At 31.6% G+C, this 22,095-nt stretch overlaps 3 protein-coding genes and 2 non-coding genes across 5 annotated transcripts; 2 read left to right on the top strand and 3 right to left on the bottom strand.

The window, feature by feature from the left end:
• Nucleotides 1–200: 200 nt before the first annotated feature.
• Nucleotides 201–4,475, bottom strand: LOC126654438 (B3 domain-containing protein Os01g0234100-like). Its single transcript, XM_050348293.2, has 8 exons — nt 4,392–4,475; nt 4,267–4,303; nt 3,714–3,747; nt 3,442–3,604; nt 3,157–3,363; nt 1,759–1,849; nt 1,408–1,658; nt 201–851 (listed from the first exon to the last, which is right to left on the bottom strand). Exons 1-8 carry the CDS (start codon nt 4,419–4,421, stop codon nt 372–374), a joined length of 1,293 nt encoding a protein of 430 aa, XP_050204250.1. The 5' UTR covers nt 4,422–4,475; the 3' UTR covers nt 201–371.
• A 1,726-nt stretch (nt 4,476–6,201) lies between these two features.
• On the bottom strand, nt 6,202–10,384 carry LOC126654507 (ABC transporter I family member 10). Its single transcript, XM_050348395.2, has 6 exons — nt 10,244–10,384; nt 9,994–10,174; nt 9,822–9,908; nt 7,351–7,476; nt 7,146–7,268; nt 6,202–6,693 (listed from the first exon to the last, which is right to left on the bottom strand). Exons 1-6 carry the CDS (start codon nt 10,294–10,296, stop codon nt 6,481–6,483), a joined length of 783 nt encoding a protein of 260 aa, XP_050204352.1. The 5' UTR covers nt 10,297–10,384; the 3' UTR covers nt 6,202–6,480.
• Nucleotides 10,385–11,304: 920 nt separating this feature from the next.
• Nucleotides 11,305–11,378, top strand: TRNAI-AAU (transfer RNA isoleucine (anticodon AAU)). Its single transcript has one exon. It is a non-coding gene; the product is annotated as a tRNA-Ile (tRNA).
• A 41-nt stretch (nt 11,379–11,419) lies between these two features.
• On the top strand, nt 11,420–17,358 carry LOC126654672 (NAD(P)H-quinone oxidoreductase subunit O, chloroplastic). Its single transcript, XM_050348609.2, has 6 exons — nt 11,420–11,659; nt 11,742–11,797; nt 11,873–11,938; nt 12,019–12,060; nt 12,442–12,501; nt 17,086–17,358. Exons 1-6 carry the CDS (start codon nt 11,470–11,472, stop codon nt 17,113–17,115), a joined length of 444 nt encoding a protein of 147 aa, XP_050204566.1. The 5' UTR covers nt 11,420–11,469; the 3' UTR covers nt 17,116–17,358.
• A 1,025-nt stretch (nt 17,359–18,383) lies between these two features.
• On the bottom strand, nt 18,384–18,509 carry LOC126658974 (U11 spliceosomal RNA). Its single transcript, XR_007634538.1, has one exon. It is a non-coding gene; the product is annotated as a U11 spliceosomal RNA (small nuclear RNA).
• Nucleotides 18,510–22,095: the final 3,586 nt, after the last annotated feature.

Below are 22,095 nucleotides of genomic sequence, written 5' to 3'. Positions count from 1 at the left end.
TTGTATGCGCGTAAAACTTTAGTGGACACTTAGCGATACCTGTTTTTGGCGAGATTGCTTCGCTCCTACGAGATGTTATTACTACGTTATCAATAACATTACTTTTTTCACAGCATTATTAGGAGTTGAAATTAGAATATAATCATCCTTTTAGAGTGGTCAAATTAGTTAAGAGGGGATTAAAAGGGGCAGACATGTCATGAGGACAGTAACTAATCTCTATTACTATTAGTATATGCAAGAGTTGCAATGTTGTCATACACAACTCAGAGAACTTATAACACAAAAACTATACATGCAGCACTAAGACGTTAGTGACAATAAGCTCCTGTTCCCCTACAAAAACTATACACAAACTATACATAAGTCTGCTACCATGGGGCTTCAACCGCCCCTCGGAACATAAGCTCGTGATTCCCCCCCTCCGCCTCCAACTCCTGAATCTCAAAATCAACTCTATTAGTTTCCTTCTTCATTTCCAAAAGCTGCATTTCGAGACTTCTAATCCTTTCTTCTAGTGCAACTTTTCTATTTGTAAGCGCCTTGTACCTCCTTGAATTAACAAGAAGGTCAATAAGCTGATCCGTCCGCGCAATCAAGAAATCAACCTCCATTCCCAATTTCTTTAAGGCGTCCAATTTCTTCTTCCAAGCGATGAAACTGTTTAGTCGTGTAGTAAGCTTGGAAGCTCTGATGGCGTCTGCGATGTCAATAGTCTCCGCAATTACACCTGCTGCTAGCTTTAAATTAAGGCCCTCCAGTAGATGCTCATGAAGAAACGATCTTTTGCTACAACAAAGTTTATAGTACTTAAATTGAAGCTTTTTGGGTAGCTCGAAGCGCTTGTTCAGTGTTAAAGTGGGAAATCCCACATTGGTTGTGTGTGTGAGTGGACATGTGTTTATATATTGGTTGGGCACCTCCACTTAACACCAATTGGTTTTAAGATGGAATCTAACATGGTATCAAAGCCTTGTCCATTCACACAATTTGAGTTTGGCGCGGCCCACGTGAGATTTACGTGAGGGGGGACTTTGTTGCTCGGCCCGTACACGCTACGCGTGAGGGGGAGTGTTAAAGTGGGAAATCCCACATTGGTTGTGTGTGTGATTGGACATGTGTTTATATCTTGGTTGGGCACCTCCACTTAATACCAATTGGTTTTAAGATGGAATCTAACATGGTATCAGAGCCTTGTCCATTCACACAATTTGAGTTTGGCCCGGCCCACGTGAGATTTACGTGAGGGGGGACTTTGTTGCTCGGCCCGTACACGCTACGCGTGAGGGGGAGTGTTAAAGTGGGAAATCCCACATTGGTTGTGTGTGTGAGTGGACATGTGTTTATATATTGGTTGGGCACCTCCACTTAACACCAATTGGTTTTAAGATGGAATCTAACATTCAGAATGTCAAAATCCTCATAACATTTCACTTCCTTAAAATTAACAGCAGATTCAGATAATCCGATTCCATCAAGTAAATCCAAGCCAACATCTTGACTTTCATTTTCAGAATGTTCTGATGTGAGCCCAATGTCGGTATAACTGTCCTTCGCATCATTCTTCTGATTGTCTAGTTCGGGATCGCACATTAAGACCGGCTCTGACTCAAGATGTTCTATTTTTTCAGTAGTCACAGACGCATTCTCAGATTGATCTGTAAAATTGACCATGAGAGTGGATCAGTTTTGCAATTATTCTGGCCTATTTAAAATTGCAGGTGCCAGTTCGTTCAGCATAACACTTCAAACTCTTACCAGGACTCGCTTCCTTTGGCCAAGCTTCCGACTGCAAGACAGCATGAGAAACATCTACTTCTTCTGAACCATTTACTCTCACAATGTAGATCTTACAAGAAGGAAAATATAATGTAAGTAGACAATTTCTAATCACAACAAGGTACAGATATTTACACTTCACGTCTACACACGAAAAGATAATAAGCATACCGCATGCTCATACTCTCATTTATTTTACCTTTATACGAAAAACAATAATACTGGAGGTACAAAGCCTGGGGAATTGACTCCCACCTAAAGTTTCTATGTCTGCCAGATTGAGTACCGATTTGGGATCTATATTGCTTTCCTGATACATTATTTCCATTCAACAGTTGGTTTAAGATCATGATAAAGATGACAACATGCTCAAGAGAAACAAATATCTAGGACTTCTTTTTATGATTTATGGTCGAGATGCCGTTCTAAGTTTATTTAGGATATAATGAAATAGTTTGGGTTGTCTGATCCAATTCTATTCACAAATTCCACCTTTTACTTCCTATTTTTCTAACATATAAACCTTCTTTCCCTCCTTAAATTCCAATGCTAGGAATAAGCCTACAAGGTATCCTGTGTGAAATCAGCTACTGAAAAAACAAGTGACCAATTTATGCAGAAAAGCAGAGTTGCTAACGTATAAACCTGTGAAGAGATCTACCGAAACATAATCTACATTGAAAAAATTAAATAAATATACAAGCAGCGAAATTTCATAAAATAAGGAAAATCACATTGTTGGCTTTCTGAAAATTCTCAGTTTCTCCACTCAAGGACTTTACTTTTAGCAAGACAGCGAAAAATACTTTTGCTGCGATGCGATAATGGCTGGATACTTTTCCTCTGTGACACTATCAGTCTCCCACCCCTTCGCTCCTTTCCTTTCTCCACTATTTCTTGCTTCCTTGTGCCATTTTTAAAAAGTTCACTACTAAAATAGATTAAAGTTCACAAATCGCTGGACTAATTCTAATACAGTTGCCAAATTTTAATATATTGACACTCTCACTAGAGTATTATAGCCCAATTTGGCTATGCTAGCTAAATTCTTAAGCATCTATCCGGTTTTCGGCATAATAACTAACTAAAAGTCTAGCATAAGGGCTATAAGTAAAGGCATGATTTTAGATATTGGGTACCAAAATGTCATCAAGCATGCAATGTGAGATTTCCAGAAACTACTAAATTTAATTTATAGTTCAAGAAAAATATTATCTATCTAAATAGCATGTCTAGCATGTTTTTTTTTACGCACGTAAAGGAATCCCGTTACATTTAAATCCCTTGTAACTTGAAATTCTATGGCAATTCATCAATTAGACATGAATGTATTGAGAGATCATGTATTACATGCAACGAAAAATATCAAACTAGTACCTTGAATTTATTAGGCCTCACAAGTTGAAAAATCAATACATCGCCCTGCACTAAATTGTGAGCTATGGAGAACCCTCTCCATCCACCGCTGAGACCAACCTTTCCCGCAAGATATTTTGCTTGAAACGTCACTCCATTCTCATCCTCCAAATCAATCATTGTGTCTTGTATTGGCATATGGTCGTCGCAGAATTTCATCGGAAGACCCTATTATCCAGAATTTTAGCCTATCATTATGTGAAAATGCAAGAATGCATTTAGACAATGAGAAAAAAAAAGACTCACCAGCCAGAAACCTCCTGCAACATGAGAAGGCAGCATACATTTGATCATGCTAGGAAATTTAGGCGGTAGATTAGCTTCAACGTCTTTCGCTCGCTGCATCACCCAATTCTTGACTTCATTATTATCATATACGCTTTCATTTGTTGCTCGCTTGCTTTTATCACTAAGGTAAAATGCAACAACAGAATCATTACATTACAGTTTAGTTTAGTTTTAACTCCTTATATTGTATGTAATCGAGAATCGCATGCTTTTCAATTGAATTTACTTACATTTCCCTGTTGATAGGAATTTTGCATGATACCTGGTCATCAATTAGTCATCCTTCACATAAATAGAACTTTACAAGTTTATAAAAAAATTCAGAAAAGAAAGTTAAAGTGTAGCATGAACCAGTAAAATAAATAACAAAAAGGAACATAGACCATGGTTTCAAAATTCATTGATTTTCCATTAAACACAGGACAAAGAACAGAATAAAAACAATTTAAGTTGGTACAAGTCATGCACTCAACTTCAAATAAAATGACCATGCATTCACTTCAACCAAGAAAACATTACAAATTAATTAAGTAATTAAGCTTATGACACTAGCAACACCTAAATATAAAATCAAATAATAAGGCTTTATTTTTTGAAACTTTCAAAATCTGATTAAGAATTGCACTTTTACAAACAGTTAGGATGTAATTCATGTGCATGCCTTTTCTGGGACCAGACCGGACAATTCAGAAAAGATAAACATAAATGAATTTAAATACCAAAACCAAAAATAAAATATGACAAGAAAAATAAAATAATGAACTGAGTAATTTAGCTTTTCCTTGACAGTTTTTCGAGGTCTTCCTCGCTTAGCCAGCTTCTGCAAAAACCACAGAATAAATAAATGGGATTCATTAAGGTGACATGCAATAAACAGACAATAACTAGACATAGAAAAAACAAAGAACCTGGTGTTTTTTTGGTTGAACAAGTGTCATTGAAGACAATCAAAACAGTAGCGTTGTTTAGATTAAGAAAATTATAAACAAAGTGATTGAACTCAAAAGTATAAGCTTTTACAGTTAAAAGATCATATAAAAAATGGAAGTCTCACTAATAAGTGTGCATGTAGAAGAAGGTGGCTGTTATTAAACATGCAAAATTTACACGTGTCTAAATATTTTTTAATGTAATTATAATATTATCTTCTAACCTTCTCTTTTTAAATTAAAAAAATGCATCACCAAAAACAATTCCCTCATGTTCAAATGTGATGAGTTACTAATTTATACAAGAATTCCATTTTTTTTTTACTTTAGTTTGCTCTTTAGACACAGTAATCCATTTTAATAATCTATTTTAATAATTCATTTTATTTTTTGTATTTTATATTTTGTATTTATTATTCTTTTAAAAAAATTATTTACTTAAATGAAAAATAAAATTTTAAAAAGCATTAAATAAATAATAAATTTATAAAAAAAACTGAAAAAAACATAATTATAAAAACTAACTAAAAAATAAAATAAACAGAGATAAATTAAATAAAAAAAATACAAAATACAAAATTAATGATACCATACTTTTATCAAATAGTATGATTAATACACTAACTTAAAACAATGATAATAAATAGTAGACATTAAAAAAGGACCGAGTTATTATAAATGAACAAACTTTGAGATAAGAAAAAAAAAACAATTGTATCTTGAGCCTAACTCTATCTTGAGCCAAGAAAGCCATGCTAAGGATTTAGCATTGAACCAAGAATTGTCGGTGGGTATTGAGGAGAAGGCAACTAGTAGAGTCATTTACTTCGAAAACTTTCCGAGGTTATGGAAGTATCGTGATTTGGAGAAGGTTTTTGCTAGGTATGGGGTAATTGGAAGAGTTTCTTTGGCTACTAAACTCACCAAACGAAATGTTTCTTTTGGTTTTCTGCGACCGGATTCTAACAAGACAACCAAGTGGATCATCGAACAACTGAACATGCTTTCAATTGGAAGGTTCAGGCTACGTGCGTTCGGCAGCTGCTGGTCTTCCATGGGGAAGACAGATTGTCTTCCCCAAAACCCTTGAGGGAAGACATGTCTGTCTTCCCCAAAAAAAATCTATTACAGAAAAGTAAAGAAAAAATATAACGTCATCTTCAATGATAGTCATCAAAATTATATCACTAAATACTAATTTGGTGATCAATCTCCGAATTCACTTCAATGAGCGTCATTAAATGCAACACCACAAAAAAATTCTTTATTTAACCAATTACACATTCACAAATTTATTTTTATTACATATTCAATCAATTAACATATATATAGTATTTTATTATAAGAAATCAATGATTAAAGTATTTTAATATTATCATGTATGAAATAATTTTATAAATAAATTATGTATATTTAAATGTTTAAATAAATAAAAGATACATTATAAATATTAAATTATACATATAATTTAACCAAATAATAAAATATTATAAACAATAATTAGGTCTCAATTTCTATTTGACTTTGTTGGATCGCTAAACTTTCGGTTTTTATTTCATTGGGTCCATAAACTTTCATTTTTTTTGTTTATTGAGTCCCTAAATTTTTGTTTTTTTGATTCATTTGCATCTTAAATGAATCTCCATTTAAGACCTAATGAACCAAAAAATAAAAATTTAGGAACATAAAGAAGGCAAATAGAAGTTGAGAGATCTAATGAACCAAAACAATATAGTTTAGGAACTTCAAAATTGATTTAGCCAATATAAACAATAAAATATCATTAAAATTAGGACGCACTTGAAATCGGAGCTGTAGTAGTATTTTTAGAATGAATCTCTCTCCAAAAATCTTGTAATAAGTTTTTGTGTAATAATATTTACTTAATCCCATGTGTATTATATACTTGGATTCACTTGCCTAGCATACACAATTGCCTTGATGACTACAAATAAAGTAAAAATTCAGAAATGCCTGAAGTGCAAAACTTAACTAACGACATAATACACATGAATGAAGATCACATTTTGCTCAGTGTTCATTAAATGGAAGAATATAATTTTAAAAACTAGAAGGAATTAATTTGATTGATGTAGGTTGATTGTCTGTCTTTGATGAAGTTCATTATGGTATTTCCATCACCATGCTTCACTATTCTTCCATTTTCCATATAGAAAGCACCATCCGCGTACATCAGTTCTTCCAATCGATGCGTCACCCATAAAGCCGTCATTTCACCACATTCGCTCAAAGAATTCTTCACTGCTTTTATCACCCCAATCTACCAATCAATACAAATTTGTCTTGTTCAGCGAAAGTAGATCAACTGATACTAAAAACTTTCAACCACGGATTTCAGATTGTTTAATAGTTGATTAGCATGATGTTTAAGTGAAGATCGTACTCTATACCTTTCGATCATTCAGACACTGCTACCATATTAAATTTATATGCACAGCAACAAACCGGTAAGTTAACAATGTGAGACAAACAAACACAACCTCAATACCCGCCCTCATGCGTAGTGTGTCATGCAAATGTCCAATTTCTACTATAGTACACAAAAGTCGAAGAACACAGGAGTTTAACAGATGCATTTTGTTATAACCAGATGTAAAACATCTCTTTTCGACTTTTGGCATCTCAATTTCTTCATGCTAGATAGCCTCATTTCTGTTATCAATCAACATGTGATTCTGAAAGTGTGACACTAATTATTGAATTGTGATATACCTGATCTTTATAATCCAAGAAAGTTGTGAGCTCGTCCAACAAAAGCACTTTGCATCTTTCAGCTAGAGCACCAGCAATGGCAACCCGTTGTTTTTGACCACCACTTAATGTTTGAACTGGCCTCTGATGTTCACAGAAGTGTATGATTATATAACAAACATCTAATTTTCATATGCTTTAAAAGAAATTTCATATATAAGCTTACTTGTATGTAGGAAGCCATGCCAACAGCATCCAGAGCTTTTGACACCCTATGCCTAACTTCATCCTCGGTCAGGTTGAACTTACCGAGGCCAAAAGATACATCAGCTTCAACTGTGGGCATCACAACCTGTAATCAGACGTTAACAGTGTTAGTAATTCTATCTGTGCAAATGTGCAATTGTCAAGCTGCTGTTTAGATTCACTTCATAAACAAATCTGATTTCTTAGTTATAATTCTTGCAAAAACTCACAAGGCAATGCTGAACTAGGCCCATATGTTAATGTAAAAGGGAAAAGAAACTGGTAAGCAGAAAAAGGAAATGTTCAAGGTTCAGTTACATGTTAGGCTGATAGTCTGATACTACCTAGTAAATAAATATTAAGTTGAAAGAAAAACTAAAAAGGCAGTATTACATACCATTCTGAAATTTCTAAAATCTTCAATCAATTCAAAGCCTATGTATTTGATTAATAAATATAGATATGTCAGTAAAGTTTCTACTTAAGTCCATCAATTTTCTGACATAAACATGAGATAAACTACGAGGTCTGCATTTCTTGAAACACTCAGCATCTCTTACTAGCCTCCTCGGCTACACTTGGTGCAACAACCATTAACTGAGAAAAAAATACAAAATACAAAAGAAAAGAAAAAGAAAAAGAAACTCCTGGGCGTCAATCAACCAACAAACACAGAGACAAAAAAAAAATCTCTTTTGTAGGTTGTTTTTACAAGCCATTCATACAGATCCATTACATCCCTTGGGAATTAGAATATCATAGAATCATCAAATGAATTCCAGACTGAGACACTCTCATCTCTCAACTAGACAAATGGGGTTAGTTCAGATTACAGTAACCCTACTTGACATTAATGCCCAATTCAACTTTTAAAATCAGAATGAGGGGAGTCATACCGCCTACATGCAAGATGAACAACGTATGCAAAGATGGGGATTTTGGGAATTAAACACGGAAAAAACACAACGTCTAGTTCAATAGCTCTAGTTCAATACATAACTTGGTCCTTCCTTCTCAAAATCAAACTCAAGTGTCGAAAGCATTCCAGTATTATCTATACTATGCAATAATAAATAATTTTTATCTATACCATAATCAAAATATTTAGCTACAACGCTGCTATTTAGTAGATTAAAAGATCTCCAAATTTCCATTGAGCACATCTGTGTCATTTTTTACATGGGAGCATAATTGCTTAACTTCGTACCAAAACTTGATACAAATTTTCGGTTTGACCACACCTGCTATGAAAAGATGTCTTCAATAGTTTCCTTCATTCAAAAATGTCTTAACAAACTTTCCCAGCTTAAATGCCTTTTTGCCATTCAAACATTCACTTCACTTGCATATTAGATTAAAAATAATAATTGTGACACTCTTTTTTTCTTCACGTATATTTACATTAAGATTCTTGATAGTTTGTCTATTATTGACTTAATATAACACAATTCCACAACTACTAATCTAAATTAGTGTAACAGAAGATATTATGAGATTTTTTAAGTCCACTCCAGGTTACTCAACACAAGTAAGCCTTCATAATTTGAATTTCAATCGTATGCCAAAATGACCAAACCAACACTTTGGATTTAGAAGTTCACTTTGGATGATTAACTGTTGTTAGTTTGACATAGTAGGATATGATTTCCCAATTGTTTAGTTTAATACTTACCTCGTGGCACTGAACATGTATATTTATGCAATGTTTAAGCATAACTAGAAACATCATCAATTTAATTATTTAATTTACCCATTAAGCTACTCCTCGAAAAACTAGAAGCATCATAATATTACTAAGGATGAAGCATACCAGGAAAAAAGATAAATTAAGAGAAAGCGGATGATCATGTAGGAGAAGAAAGAGCAAGAGGAACAAAAGGGTTCTTCCATATAACTGTACGATATGCCAGAGAAGAACATTTAGGAAAAATTGATGTTTGATTGTCTAGGTCATTCCATCACATAAGCGTCACAATTCACAAACTTTCCAACATCCAAGCACACAGTCGAACATATAAAATAGATATATAATGGTACTAAAAAAAGCAGCTCTCATACTCGCTCAAGGTACTCAATCAGGTGCACTGAAAGGTCTGCATCTCAGTTTTGGTTCTTGCTCGAAGACATCATACCCTATGGCTCAGATCTTATGCTTCAGAGCAATCCTAACTTATTCATATGCAAATTGAACTAAATGGCACTTAGAAATCATGTAGCCCTTCACGGAACTAAAAAATAACAGCTTATTTATTCCATTACTATCACACGCGTTGTTCATTTAGTCCATTCGCATTCTTTACGAAAGTCAACTTGCAGGTAATTAAAACCCGTGCTGCCAAGGAAGCAAGAAGCTTAAAATACCCTATGTACCATATTCCATTCTTAAATCACCACAAAACCGATATCAATCCCAACTAGAAAACACGAATACATAAGAAAAAGAAGAGCAACCTGATGGTCTGGATTTTGAAAGACAAAGCTCTTAGGCGTCTTCACATACAATGCTCCACTGGTTGGCTGTAAAAGACCAGCTAAAATCTGCCTAATTTACAAAATCGAATTCCATCACTACTCTCATCAATCTGATAAAACAAAACTTCAACAAAATTGGTGTGTGGGTTACCTTCAAAAGTGTAGACTTTCCACAGCCATTGGGTCCAAGAAGCATGCAAAGCTGCCCCGATGGAACTTTTAGTGAACAGTCCTTAAGAATGGGAACCAATTTCCCATTTTGCTTTGTACCAAATGAAAAATTCAGATTCTTGCCTTCAATTGCAACACCATTATCACTAATTATGGTATTCCTGCACAATTAATTCAATCAAATATACTTTTTTGAAAATTACGATTTTTTTTCAACTATGCAAACTTACCTGCTATGTGCAGCGACCTGGAAGCGGTGGGATTGGAGAGCTGCCGCCACCATGGCAACACCCAAAACAGCTGAAAGCAGATGATGAAATTTTTGGGAAAGATTGTCCGAAATGGCGCCTAAACTTTCATCAATCTACAATTTAAGTAGGCCTAATCACTCAAAAACCCCTCACCTTTAAACTTTTTTTCAATTCCACCCCGACGTTGAAAATTTGTCAATTTTACCCACTTTTAAATTTTCCGTTTTCAATTGTACCCCAATATTTTAATTTTTGTTAATTTTTTTACTTAAATGATGGAATCATTCAATTAATTAAGTTTAAACATGAAATTAAATTCTTTTTTATTCAAAAAAGTACAAATAAGTTCTTTATTTTTAAAAACTAACTAAAAACCATAATCAAATTAACACTAATTTAAATTCTTAATTAATTTAACTAAATTTAAATAAATTTTAAAAATGTACAATTAATATATGCGAGACATGAAAAATGTTTTAAACAAATTTCCAAACGCAAAAGACGTTAATTTAATTTTTTAGGGTACAATTGAAATACAAAAATGCAAAATAGGGTAAAATTGACAAATTTTCAACGTCAGGGTATGATTGAAAAGGGGCTAAAAGGTCGGGGATTTTTAAGACATTAGGCCATTTAAGTAACACCAGAATTTGTTTTTAATTCTTTTAAATAGTAATATCATAAAAATTTACGAACTTTACATATATTCTTATTTTAATCATGCACTTTAAATTTTTTCAGTTTCATACATGAACTATCATTTTTTCTGAAATTAATTCACGATGCTCAAGTGTCACGGCTCTATTAGTGTAATTCCCTGAGGTGGAGGTCATTTTACACCAATAAATGAGTGTCACCTCAACACCGTGTATGAATGAAAAAAAGTGATAGTTCGTGTATTAAAATGAGAAAATTTAAACTCATAATTAAAATGAGAAAACATGTAAAGTTCGTGATTTCTTTTGACATTTTAATTGGACCAAGTAGGCTTCATATCCTAATTGTTAGTAAATTAATAATATCAATAAAAATAGCAGATAGGCCTATTAGCTCAGCTGGTTAGAGCGTCGTGCTAATAACGCGAAGGTCGCAGGTTCGAGACCTGCATGGGCCACATTTTTTTGACCATTGATAATCAAAATCCCCTCTTATCTCTACTCTTGGCTATCCAACACTGCACTTTTTTTCTGTTTTTCCTCTCTGTGATGGCCTCTTTATCTGCATACCCATGTCTCTCTCCATTCCCACAAACATCAACAGCAAAAACAAAACCCCCTTCTCACTACAAACCATCCATTAGAGCTGAGAATCCAAATGCCACCCAACCCACAGACTCATCCTCCTCCTCCACCAATGCTCCACCTTCTACCATTCCTAAGAAACCTGTTTATTCCAGTCAGTTTGCTCAATCTTCCTTTATTGGAATGCTAATTCATATTATAATTCATATTTGCTTACTCATCATGTTTTTGTGCAGTGAAGAAGGGTCAGATTGTGAGGGTGGTTAAAGACAAGTATCTTAACAGTGTTAATGTGAGTTTCAGTTGAGTTTCTTGATGTGAAGTTATTGTTTCAAACAAAAATGCTTACATGGTTTTTGTGTTTCAGTATTTGTCGGTCGGGCATCCTCCTTATTACAAGGGTTTGGACTACATTTATGAAGACCGTGGCGAGGTAGCTATCCGATCTTTGTTTTATCAGCACACATTTTTGGCTGAACTCAATCACTTATGCATTTAATTTTCCTCGTTTAGGTCTTGGATTTACGAATGTTTGAGACCGAAGAGTACGCACTTGTAAGTGAATTTCTCCCAATTCAATGCATAATTGTCTCCTCATGTTCACTATGTTGCATAAAAGTGATGCTGTAAATTTGTTACATATATCCTCGAGGGGCGGACCGAGGAAGAACTGAAAAAATATGAATTCATGTTATAAATTTTCGATACAACCTTGCCCACCTTATACAAAATTTCTGGGTGCGCCACTGATATCCTCAATATTGAAAGGATTTATGTACAATTTGTTTATATAGACCGGTGGATTCATTTGGAGTCCATCATAATCAACAATTTATATCAATCCGTTATACATACACCGGGTTCTCTATGTAAATTGCGTTATATGATCCGATGTTGCAAAAACTTTGAACTCGAATGCACTTGTTCTGTTTACAGATTGCATGGGTTGGGGTTCCAACTGCACCCGCCTGGCTTCCAACAGAGATGCTAATGAAGGTACCATCCGAAAACTTAGATTTAGGCTGAATTGGTAAATATTTTTTGAGTCGTGAGTAACTCGCGAGTTGACTAGACTCGGTTAACCTATGCTGAGGTTACTAATTGTCTTACTGGAGTCTCAAGTCAGTTATTTTGAACTGAATTTGAGTAGAAGCCTCGTTGAGCTATGTTGCTCAACTTTTTCAAGTTTAATCTAATAATTGCAGTTCATAACATAATAAACCCTTCAGTTATTCAGTAATCTAGTTTAAAATAGGCTCTTAAAAATGGCATACTTCAGTGTCAGTTTGATACATATATAGTAGGTAAGTAGTGGCTATTTATATGGTTGTTGAAAAATAGAAAAGTTAATATCATATAAATTCACTAATTATACACGACTTTTGCAATTTTGATTATGATTTATAAAAGCTGTCACATTTGTACATGAACTACCATTTTTTAGAAAATTCATACATCCATTGAAAATCCAGTGAGAATTGCTAACGTGGAAGCCGGAGGTTGTTAGTAGTGGTCACGTCAGTTTTGACACATCAAAATGCGCCGTTTTGGATTATTTACAAATAAATTCATGAGCTTTATATGTTTTACAATTTAATCACGAACTTTATACTGTTTGTACAATTTAATCAAGTTCGGAATCAGATTATTTTATGATATTTGTAAAATTTAACGATTAAATTTAATGATTTAAATCTATACAAATTTTAGATATTAACAAAGGGCAATGCTAAATGGCCCGAAAATTTTTGGACACAAAATGGCCGGAAATATTTTTTTTTTTGCAAATAAGGTCTCGAATGAATTTACATCTTACAAATAAATCCTTTTCATTTATGATTTGATAATTATTCGTTTTTGGAAATAAAAAATTTAACATAAATAGATAAAGATTTTGTCATAAATTGCTCTTTTATTTTTTATAGAAAGAGCAATTAATGGCTTCATTAATATATTATTTGGTCATTATAATTTATTAGATTAGTGAGTTTTATAAAATTAAAAAATAATAATTAGTATTTAAAAAGAATACACATTTTAATAATTTATATATAATTTTATTTCATTTTTTATATCAATAATAATTTATATTATTTTTTTATATGACATTTATATTGATTATTTTTCATTTTTTAAGTTTTATATCATTTTTTCAGTTTTATATTAATAATTATAGATAAAAATATAAATATAAAACTAATATATAAAAAAATGATATTATATTTAATAATAATTTTGTATTTTTCAGTTTTAAATGATATTAAATTTTGTTATAATTTTTTGATTCTCTTAACACATGTCCACAATTTTATTCGAAATATAATATAAATAAAATCAAAAAATAATAAAATATATCAAAAATGTCAACTTGCTACTATTAGCTAATTACAAATAAGTCAATTAACCAATCAATGCATTTGATTTAATTACAAATTTTCCATTTTTATCTTAATTAATAATTAAGGTTTTTATTACCAAATATTAAATATTTTACATTAATATTAAATTTTTCAATTGATTATATTAGTTTTAGTATGGAAACGTTAAAGAAAGAAAGAAATAATTTTAAACAGGTGAGAAAATTAAAAAAATTAAATTCATAATGAATTAAATTATACATGCTTTTTTATTTATTTAAATTTAGAATTTTAGGGTTTAGGGTTTAGGGTTTTGGAGTTTACGGTTTAGGGTTTAGGGTTTTGGGTTTTGGGTTTTGGAGTTTAGGGTTTATGGTTTAGGGTAAGTTTTATATTTATCAATGCATTTATATTTATTTGAGTATATCAAAATTTATAATTAAAAGCATAATATTAGGTAAAATAAATTATTTGGACAATTTTATTTTATTTCTATAGATATTGTGGTTTGATCGAGATTGTTTATTTTTTTATTGAAATCAAGTTGAGCTTGATCGAGATTTTGTATTCAAGTTTTACCTCTCGGGATGTTATATGAACTCGTGTTTGAACTTGAAAATTTAAACTCGTTCTAGTGTGAGTTCAAAAATGTATAATACATTCGAGTTCAAGTTGGTCAGATATTTCGTCCCATGTGTCATGCCACATAAGATTTTAGTGTCCTAGTCAACAAAAATTGGCCGGATATTTTCGTCGATGATAAATTAAAAAAAAAAAGAAATAATAAAACACAAAATTAACGATCAAGCTAATATGGCTATTCAAATTAGGAGTATAAATAAGTCAAGTTGAGTTCGAAATACGCAAAAAACTCAATTCAAAGTTTTGAGTTTCATTATGTTATACAAGTTTTATGTCGAGCTCAAACGATATATGAGTTGTTCGAGATCAACTCGATAAACTCGTGATTCTCAATTTTTAATATCTCTAAATTTAGATATATAATCATCATAATTATATATTTTATGTTTTATAATAAAAAAAAAATATATAATTACTAATAATAGTTTTTATTTTTTTTATTCAAATCGAATTGACTTTAAGTTTGAACTTGAAAATTTAAACTCATTCGAGCTCGATTTAAAACTTGTATAACACATTTGAGTTTGAGCTCGAGTTTAGTATAATTCGGTCTCAACTCGATCCGTTGATTAAACATATTTTCCGGTTTTAATTTTCGATATTCGATTCAAATAATTGGTTTTATCGGTTTTTTACATACCCTTAGTAGATAAGGACAATTTTGCTACTAAATAAATATATCTTATATTTATTGTTGAGTCAAACACGGCCTCTTTAAATTTTAACTTCATGCTAAAAAAAGTTGTTATTTTAATCAGATTGAAAAATATTAACTATATAAATTTTGACATATTAATAGTACAAAATTCTCTAATAAATAGTATTATTTTCATAAATATTTTTAAAGTGAATATAATTTAATAATTTAAATTAAAAAAAATATAGTTCAACTATCAAATTGTATGCATGCATCATACAATTTTCTTCAAATTTAATAGAATAATTTTTTTATTATTTGTTGATTTTACTTATATTATATTTCGTATAAAATTGTGGACATGTGTTAAGAGAATCAAAAAATTATAACAAAATTTAATATCATTTAAAACTGAAAAATACAAATTTAATTATTAAATATAATATCATTTTTTTATATATTAATTTTAAATTTATATTTATATTTTTTATCTATAATTATTAATATAAAACTGAAAAAATGATATAAAACTTAAAAAATGAAAAATAATCAATATAAAGGTCATATAAAAAATAATATAAATTTTTATTGATATAAAAAATGATATGGAATTATATATAAATTATTAAAATGTGTATTCTTTTTAAATACTAATTATTATTTTTTAATTTTATAAAACTCACTAATCTAAGAAATTATAATGACTAAATAATATATTAATGAAGCCATTAATTGCTTTTTCTATAATAAATAAAAGAGCAATTTATGATAAAGCTTTACCTATTTATGTTAAATTTCTTATTTCCAAAAAAGAGTAATTATCAAATCATAAATGAAAAAGATTTATTTGTAAGATGTAAATTCATTCGAGACTTTATTTGCAAAAAAAACATTTCGGGACATTTTGTGTCCATAAATTTTCGGGCCGAATGGAATTACCCATGAACAAATTCAGCTTTTTGGCATGTGTATATGGCATGCGTATTGTTTATTTAATGGCAAAATCCATCTTAAAGTTCTTATATTATTTTCTTTTATTTTGTTTGGTCTTTCACAAACATTTTGTATTTAACTATTTATTTATATATTTATAATCCTTTTATAAATGGAATTTTAAAAGCACTGTCGTTTTAATTGACATGAAACGACAACCTTTTATGCTTAAAAAGACCATATGTGTATAAAGCAAATAGTTAAAAAACTATTTAATTATAAAATATTTGTGAAAGATGTATTGAAATAAAAGTCAATAATACAAAGACTGTAAATTGACTTTATCCTTATTCAATAAATTATTAATTATGTGATGTGTTTTATTTAACGGTAAATATGAATTCTAACAAATTAAAATGTACAAAAATCGAATTATAATTGATTTAAATCTAACAAAAAATAAATTTAAATCGATTTACATTTATTAATATATAATATATAAAATTTGTATAGATTTAAATCATAAATTGTTAATATTTAATTTTATATATATCATAAAATGATATAATTTCGAACATGATTAAATTACAAAACGTATAAAGTTCGTGGTTAAATTGCAAGAAGTACAAAGTCTGTGAATTCGTAAGTAAATAACTCATGGTGCATTTTGATGTGGCAAATTGTAATAACCTCCGGTTTTTATATCAGCAATATTCACCGGACTGTTAATCAGTGTACAGACTTTTCAAAAAAATAAAAATTGGGGTACAAATATCATAATTTTTATTAATTTTATTAAATTGTAAGAACGTGTACTGTTTTTTTTTCTTCCAAAAGTACTGTTGGAAGTTTAGGTTGGCTTGGACTCTGTTTAGTTGTTTTCATAGGTAAGTAAATGATACTCATGAGTCTTGACTTATACTGGTCTTGTGAGTTTACTTTTATGTTTTTTGAGATGTTGTGAGTTTACTTAAATTTACTGCTAAATAATTGTGAGTCTTGTGCTTGCAGTCGGAGAAACTGGATTATGAGAGAATGTAAGCAAATTCAAAGCAGCAAAGTTTAATCTTCACTTTATTTAGTTATCATTCACAACTCATATTGTATCTTCTCGAGTTGGGGCTATTAACCGGAACTACGTTATAATCACGCGTTAGATATTAACTTTTCAATAGTATATTATATGGAAAAAAAATAAGTTATTGAAAAAAAAATGCTCTGCTATGATGGATCAAATAAAAATTGATATTATTTGAAATTTTATAAATATTTCATTCCTGATTATTTTATTTTTCGCGAAAAAGTACGTTCACATTTAAATCTTTGAATCTATAGTTGGATAACGTACGACTACGATGTTTTAACCGGTTCGACTCAGAAAAATATGACATGACTTTAAATGATATAACCACTATTCTAACACTCTAAAAATTAATTTGAGAATTCGTAAATAAAAATAAAATTGATATTAAGATTGAATCCTAAGATTAAAAGATAAAGAGGAAATTACACCATTTACCAAAAAATATAAAAATAATTACAAAACTATATGTTGACTTTTTTCATTTACAACAATCTTAATAATATTTATAAAAGTACAAAAAAATAAAAAATAATATCAAACATACGGTGTATACTGTGGGTATAATGTCAATATACTAATAAACTAACATTATATCAACATTATACCAAAATTATACCAACATTATACATACTGAGATTTTATTAATATTAAATAAAAATTTACCAAAATTACATCAAATCGTATACTAAAAATGAAATTAATAATATACCAAAATTATACCAACAGTATACCAAGAGTGTACACATTAAAATATACTGAAATTTTATCATTACATCAACATTACACCACATCGCATACTAAATATTAACCTAATAATATACTAAAATTATACCAACAATATACAAATTCTCTAGTTCATTGCCAACTATAGTGAAAAATACATATAAAAAAAATATACATGTTATCAACTAGAAAATATATATAAAAATTTATAATCAATATACCAAAAATATACCGAAATTATACCAATAATAAACCAAATATTATTTTTAAATTATCTCATTTATAATTTTAATATTCCGAAATTATACCATAATTATACCGACATTATACAAATCGTACTTTTGTAGTTAATTTTCATTTTTTTGGTATTTTTGTAATTAATTTTAAATCAGTCGTATTTTTGTAAATAAAAAAAGTTTACAGCTACTTTTGTAAATATTTTTAAAATTTTAGGTATTTTTGTCATCGTCCCAAAGATAAAACCTGAGCTTGTTTCTTAAAAAAAAAAGTCGGCCAAACAAGACAACCCTACAAAGTTTTATAAATTATGTCGGTCATATGTCTTAATAGCCATACGGCATTCACCAGACGAGGGAGAGTGTGCATAATTAGCCAACTAACCCTTTTAACATGAGCTTCTTTTAATTAATAATATATTGATAAAAAAAATAAAGACTAATCCTTTGAAAACTCCTCAGCTTTTAGTCTCAATCGTTTGCACCCCCACATTATAAAATTATCAATTTTTCTCAAATTATAAATTTTCTGTTTCAATTGCACACTCAATTATTAAAATCCACACCTTTTGCTTTCAATTACACCCTCAAACATCAAATTGATTTTTTAATATTTAATATTTTAACAAATATTTGAAATAGTGCCTAATGTTATAGTTAAAACAACAAATTAAACCATCTTTCTACATTTTTAAAATTAATTACATAAATATTATTATTTTACAAAAAAATTCTTATTTGGACCTTACCACCTTTAATCCGCAAGATTAATTTTAAATTAATTAAATTACATTTTTATATAATTTTTAATATAAACTTTTCCAAAAAAAAAAAAAAATCCCTCCGGTAAACCAAACCAACTCTGGTTCGTCTTCCAGACCTGGTCGTCTTCCTCCTTACGAAGACGAACAGCTCTGGTCGTCTTTCTAAAAGGAGGAAAACGAGCTCTTCCCCTCTTTTAAGGAAGAAGACCTGACCAGGTCGTCTTCGTTCCATGGAAGACGACTAGATCTGGTCGTCTTCCTTGGAAGGAAGACAGACCTACCCGTTTTCCTCCCACAGAAAATAAAGAAGTCGGTTTCCATGGGAGGAAGAGGACTCTTTCGGAGGACGAACGGCGGCAGACAGTTGGCGGTCGACCGGCAGTGGTTTGGAATACGTAGATAGAAGATTTTTATTAATTATTTAGTTAATTAAATTAATATATTTAAACAATATATTAAAAAAAAAATTAATCAAATTAATTATATAATATCAAATAAGGTTGCGAGGTCGAATGAAATCGTTTGTGAATTTTTATAAAATGATAATATTTATTGTATTAAATAAAAGTTTATTATTAAGCTTTTAATTTGTGAAAATGAAATTTTTTTTGTTTAAATATAACATTAAACGTATTTAGTATACATGCTAAAATATAAATTACTGATTTTGGATATTTTTCAAATGAAAAGAGGTCAATTTGTTTGATGGTGTAATTGAAACTGAAAGGTCATAATTAGGATAAAATTGGTGATTTTGCAATGTGAAGGTGCAACACGAATTGGGGTTAAAAGGTGAAGGGTTTTTCAGAGAATTAGGCAAAATAAAACAATAAACTTAATAGAAAGTTTTCCAAACCACCGTCAAAAGGTACCGGCTGGCCACCGAAATTTATCCCAGTAATAAGAGAAAAATCCAACAGAGTCACAGTCAACTCCTCTACCGGCAAATATAAGGTGTGAGTGGTGTCCATCCACCGTTCTGTCAAAGTATGCAACGAAGTATTATCACAGACCCTCGTCACAGTAAACAAAGCGCTAGCCAAACGGGCGAAGCCTACAAAGTCTACCTGAGACCGAACGACATCATGCAGAGTATGGTACCAAGTCCGAACATCGAAAAAGTTCCCCTAGGTACCGAACATCAGCTCTCCACCTTGAAAATATAAAGAGAATCATTACCAGAGTTAGAATCGCCAGAAAGTAAGCCAAAACGACAAAAAATTAGCCAAATATCAAACTCTTGAAGAGCACTGGCGTCGCCACCACGACGCCAGTTGCACTAGCGGCGACACTAGTGTATACTGGTGGCGGCGCTACTCCAGACTGGCGCCAGCGCCACTCTATTTTCCTTTCCCCGGGTCATTCATTTGGACGAGTCAGACCCATTTCTGAGAAAATCTTAACCATCTTTCGAACATACAAGCGATTGAAGCGTCTATTGAAAGAAACGTACCACATGCCGAAATTCAGAGCAAAGATATCGCTCCAATCACAGTAAAAGCAGGACCTCTTGACCTGCCTCTAACAGAGAAGCAGCCCGGGAAGCTTGCCGGTCAAGATCCCTACACGGCTCTGAAAATCTCCAAGATGGCGCCATAATGCATATCAGAATGAAAGCTGTAAATTGAGAGAAATGTAAGGCAGGAAAGAGAAATAAGGGATTAAAGTGAATGAGGAAACCTCCCTTCTAACATTGTAAAGGGAAAAGCCCCATAAAATGACGAAAATTGCTTAGAGCTATCTTCATACCCGAAAGCAGAGATACCAGAATTAGAACCTTCAAAGCGCGAAAATCCCAAGTCTCCGGATCACAAATACGTCAGACTAAGTTCTGATAAACGGTGATCTGGGACGGGCTTCCGATCCGGTGGAGTCTTCGGGAGTGTACCTGAAACCATAATATAACTGTGAGAAGGATGCCAAAAAGGGTTTCCGGCAAACCACTCCGACGGTTAAGTCAGTAGGAGTTTTTAGTGAGAGAAAGAATAAGAAGAGAAAGTAGTTAAGATTTAGAGAGAAAAGAGTATTAACCTTTTTTACCTACCTTTTACTGACCTTTTATACTATGTCTTTGTTTTCTCTTTATCTGGGCCGACAAGTCTGATGACATTCTCTTTGTCTATGCAGAAAATTTCGGGAATGTCAGAGTACTTTATGTCAGATTGTTTGTCCTGTAATCAGTTATGGTTTTATCTGGTTTGGCCGAGATGGTGAAGGGTTCTGCTCGATTGGTCGAGAAGGTCTTGTGTCCTGGGTGACCCTTCTCGGTTGGCCGAGCAGGTTTTTATTGTTCTGGATAACCCTGCTCGGTTGGCCAAGCAGGTTTTATGTTCTGAAGGTCCTTATTCGGTAGCAGGCTTTGTTATGTACGAAATTGGGCCTCGTTTGAGCCCATGTCCATTGTTTCTATTATAGTTTTGTAATTTTGTTCATAATGGGCCTGTCCTTAATTAATTCGGGTCTCAAAGCCTAAACCTGTAATCTTTTAAGCCAACCGCGCCCTAATGCCCACGATCGACGAAACCAGCTTCTTTCACAACCGATTCCGGATATTTTTGAATTCGGAATCGATCCTGGTTCAAACTAGTGGGACCGTATTGACGAGCCGAAGAACTTCTATCTTTTTCCTAGATCCAGTTCTGGCCACACCGATGGTCAAAACGCATCGAGTGCCAAACACTTTGGTCGAAGAGAATTAAAAGTATCTCTTACCTTGCATGTATATCACATACGTAGTGTGTTTGTCAATATTGTTTAAACGTTTTTCAAAAGCATGCCAAATCCAAAATTTAATAGGTTAAAAAACTAACCACATTAAATTAGTAATTAAAGCAATCAAATCCAACAAATCACCTTGACATTTTAGGACTACCATATAAAATATAGTTAGATGTTGTATAGGATTTTAAGATGACTTAATAAAATTAATCAAACTTATATATCCGGTTTTAAGCTTTATGCACATAAAATGTCCAGACCAGCCGTTACTGTACTACTTGATAGAAACCATCAAGTTTACATGTATACTTAAGAGTAATTACTACCTGCCCCAAATACCAGTTCAGATCAAGTCATATGAACGTCATACCTGTTTACTACTTTCAAACGTGTTTAGTTTCCAACATTATATTATAAAGCAAACCACACGAGTTTCGGGGAGGTCCATATCTTTTGGTCCGGCGTACGATAGTCGTACCACAAGCGAGTAAGTTTA

The sequence above is a fragment of the Mercurialis annua genome, linkage group LG7 (assembly GCF_937616625.2).
Source record: "Mercurialis annua linkage group LG7, ddMerAnnu1.2, whole genome shotgun sequence".
NCBI classification, from domain to species: domain Eukaryota; kingdom Viridiplantae; phylum Streptophyta; class Magnoliopsida; order Malpighiales; family Euphorbiaceae; genus Mercurialis; species Mercurialis annua.
Note: the sequence above shows the minus strand (reverse complement) of the source record. Positions and strands in the feature narration are given on the sequence as shown.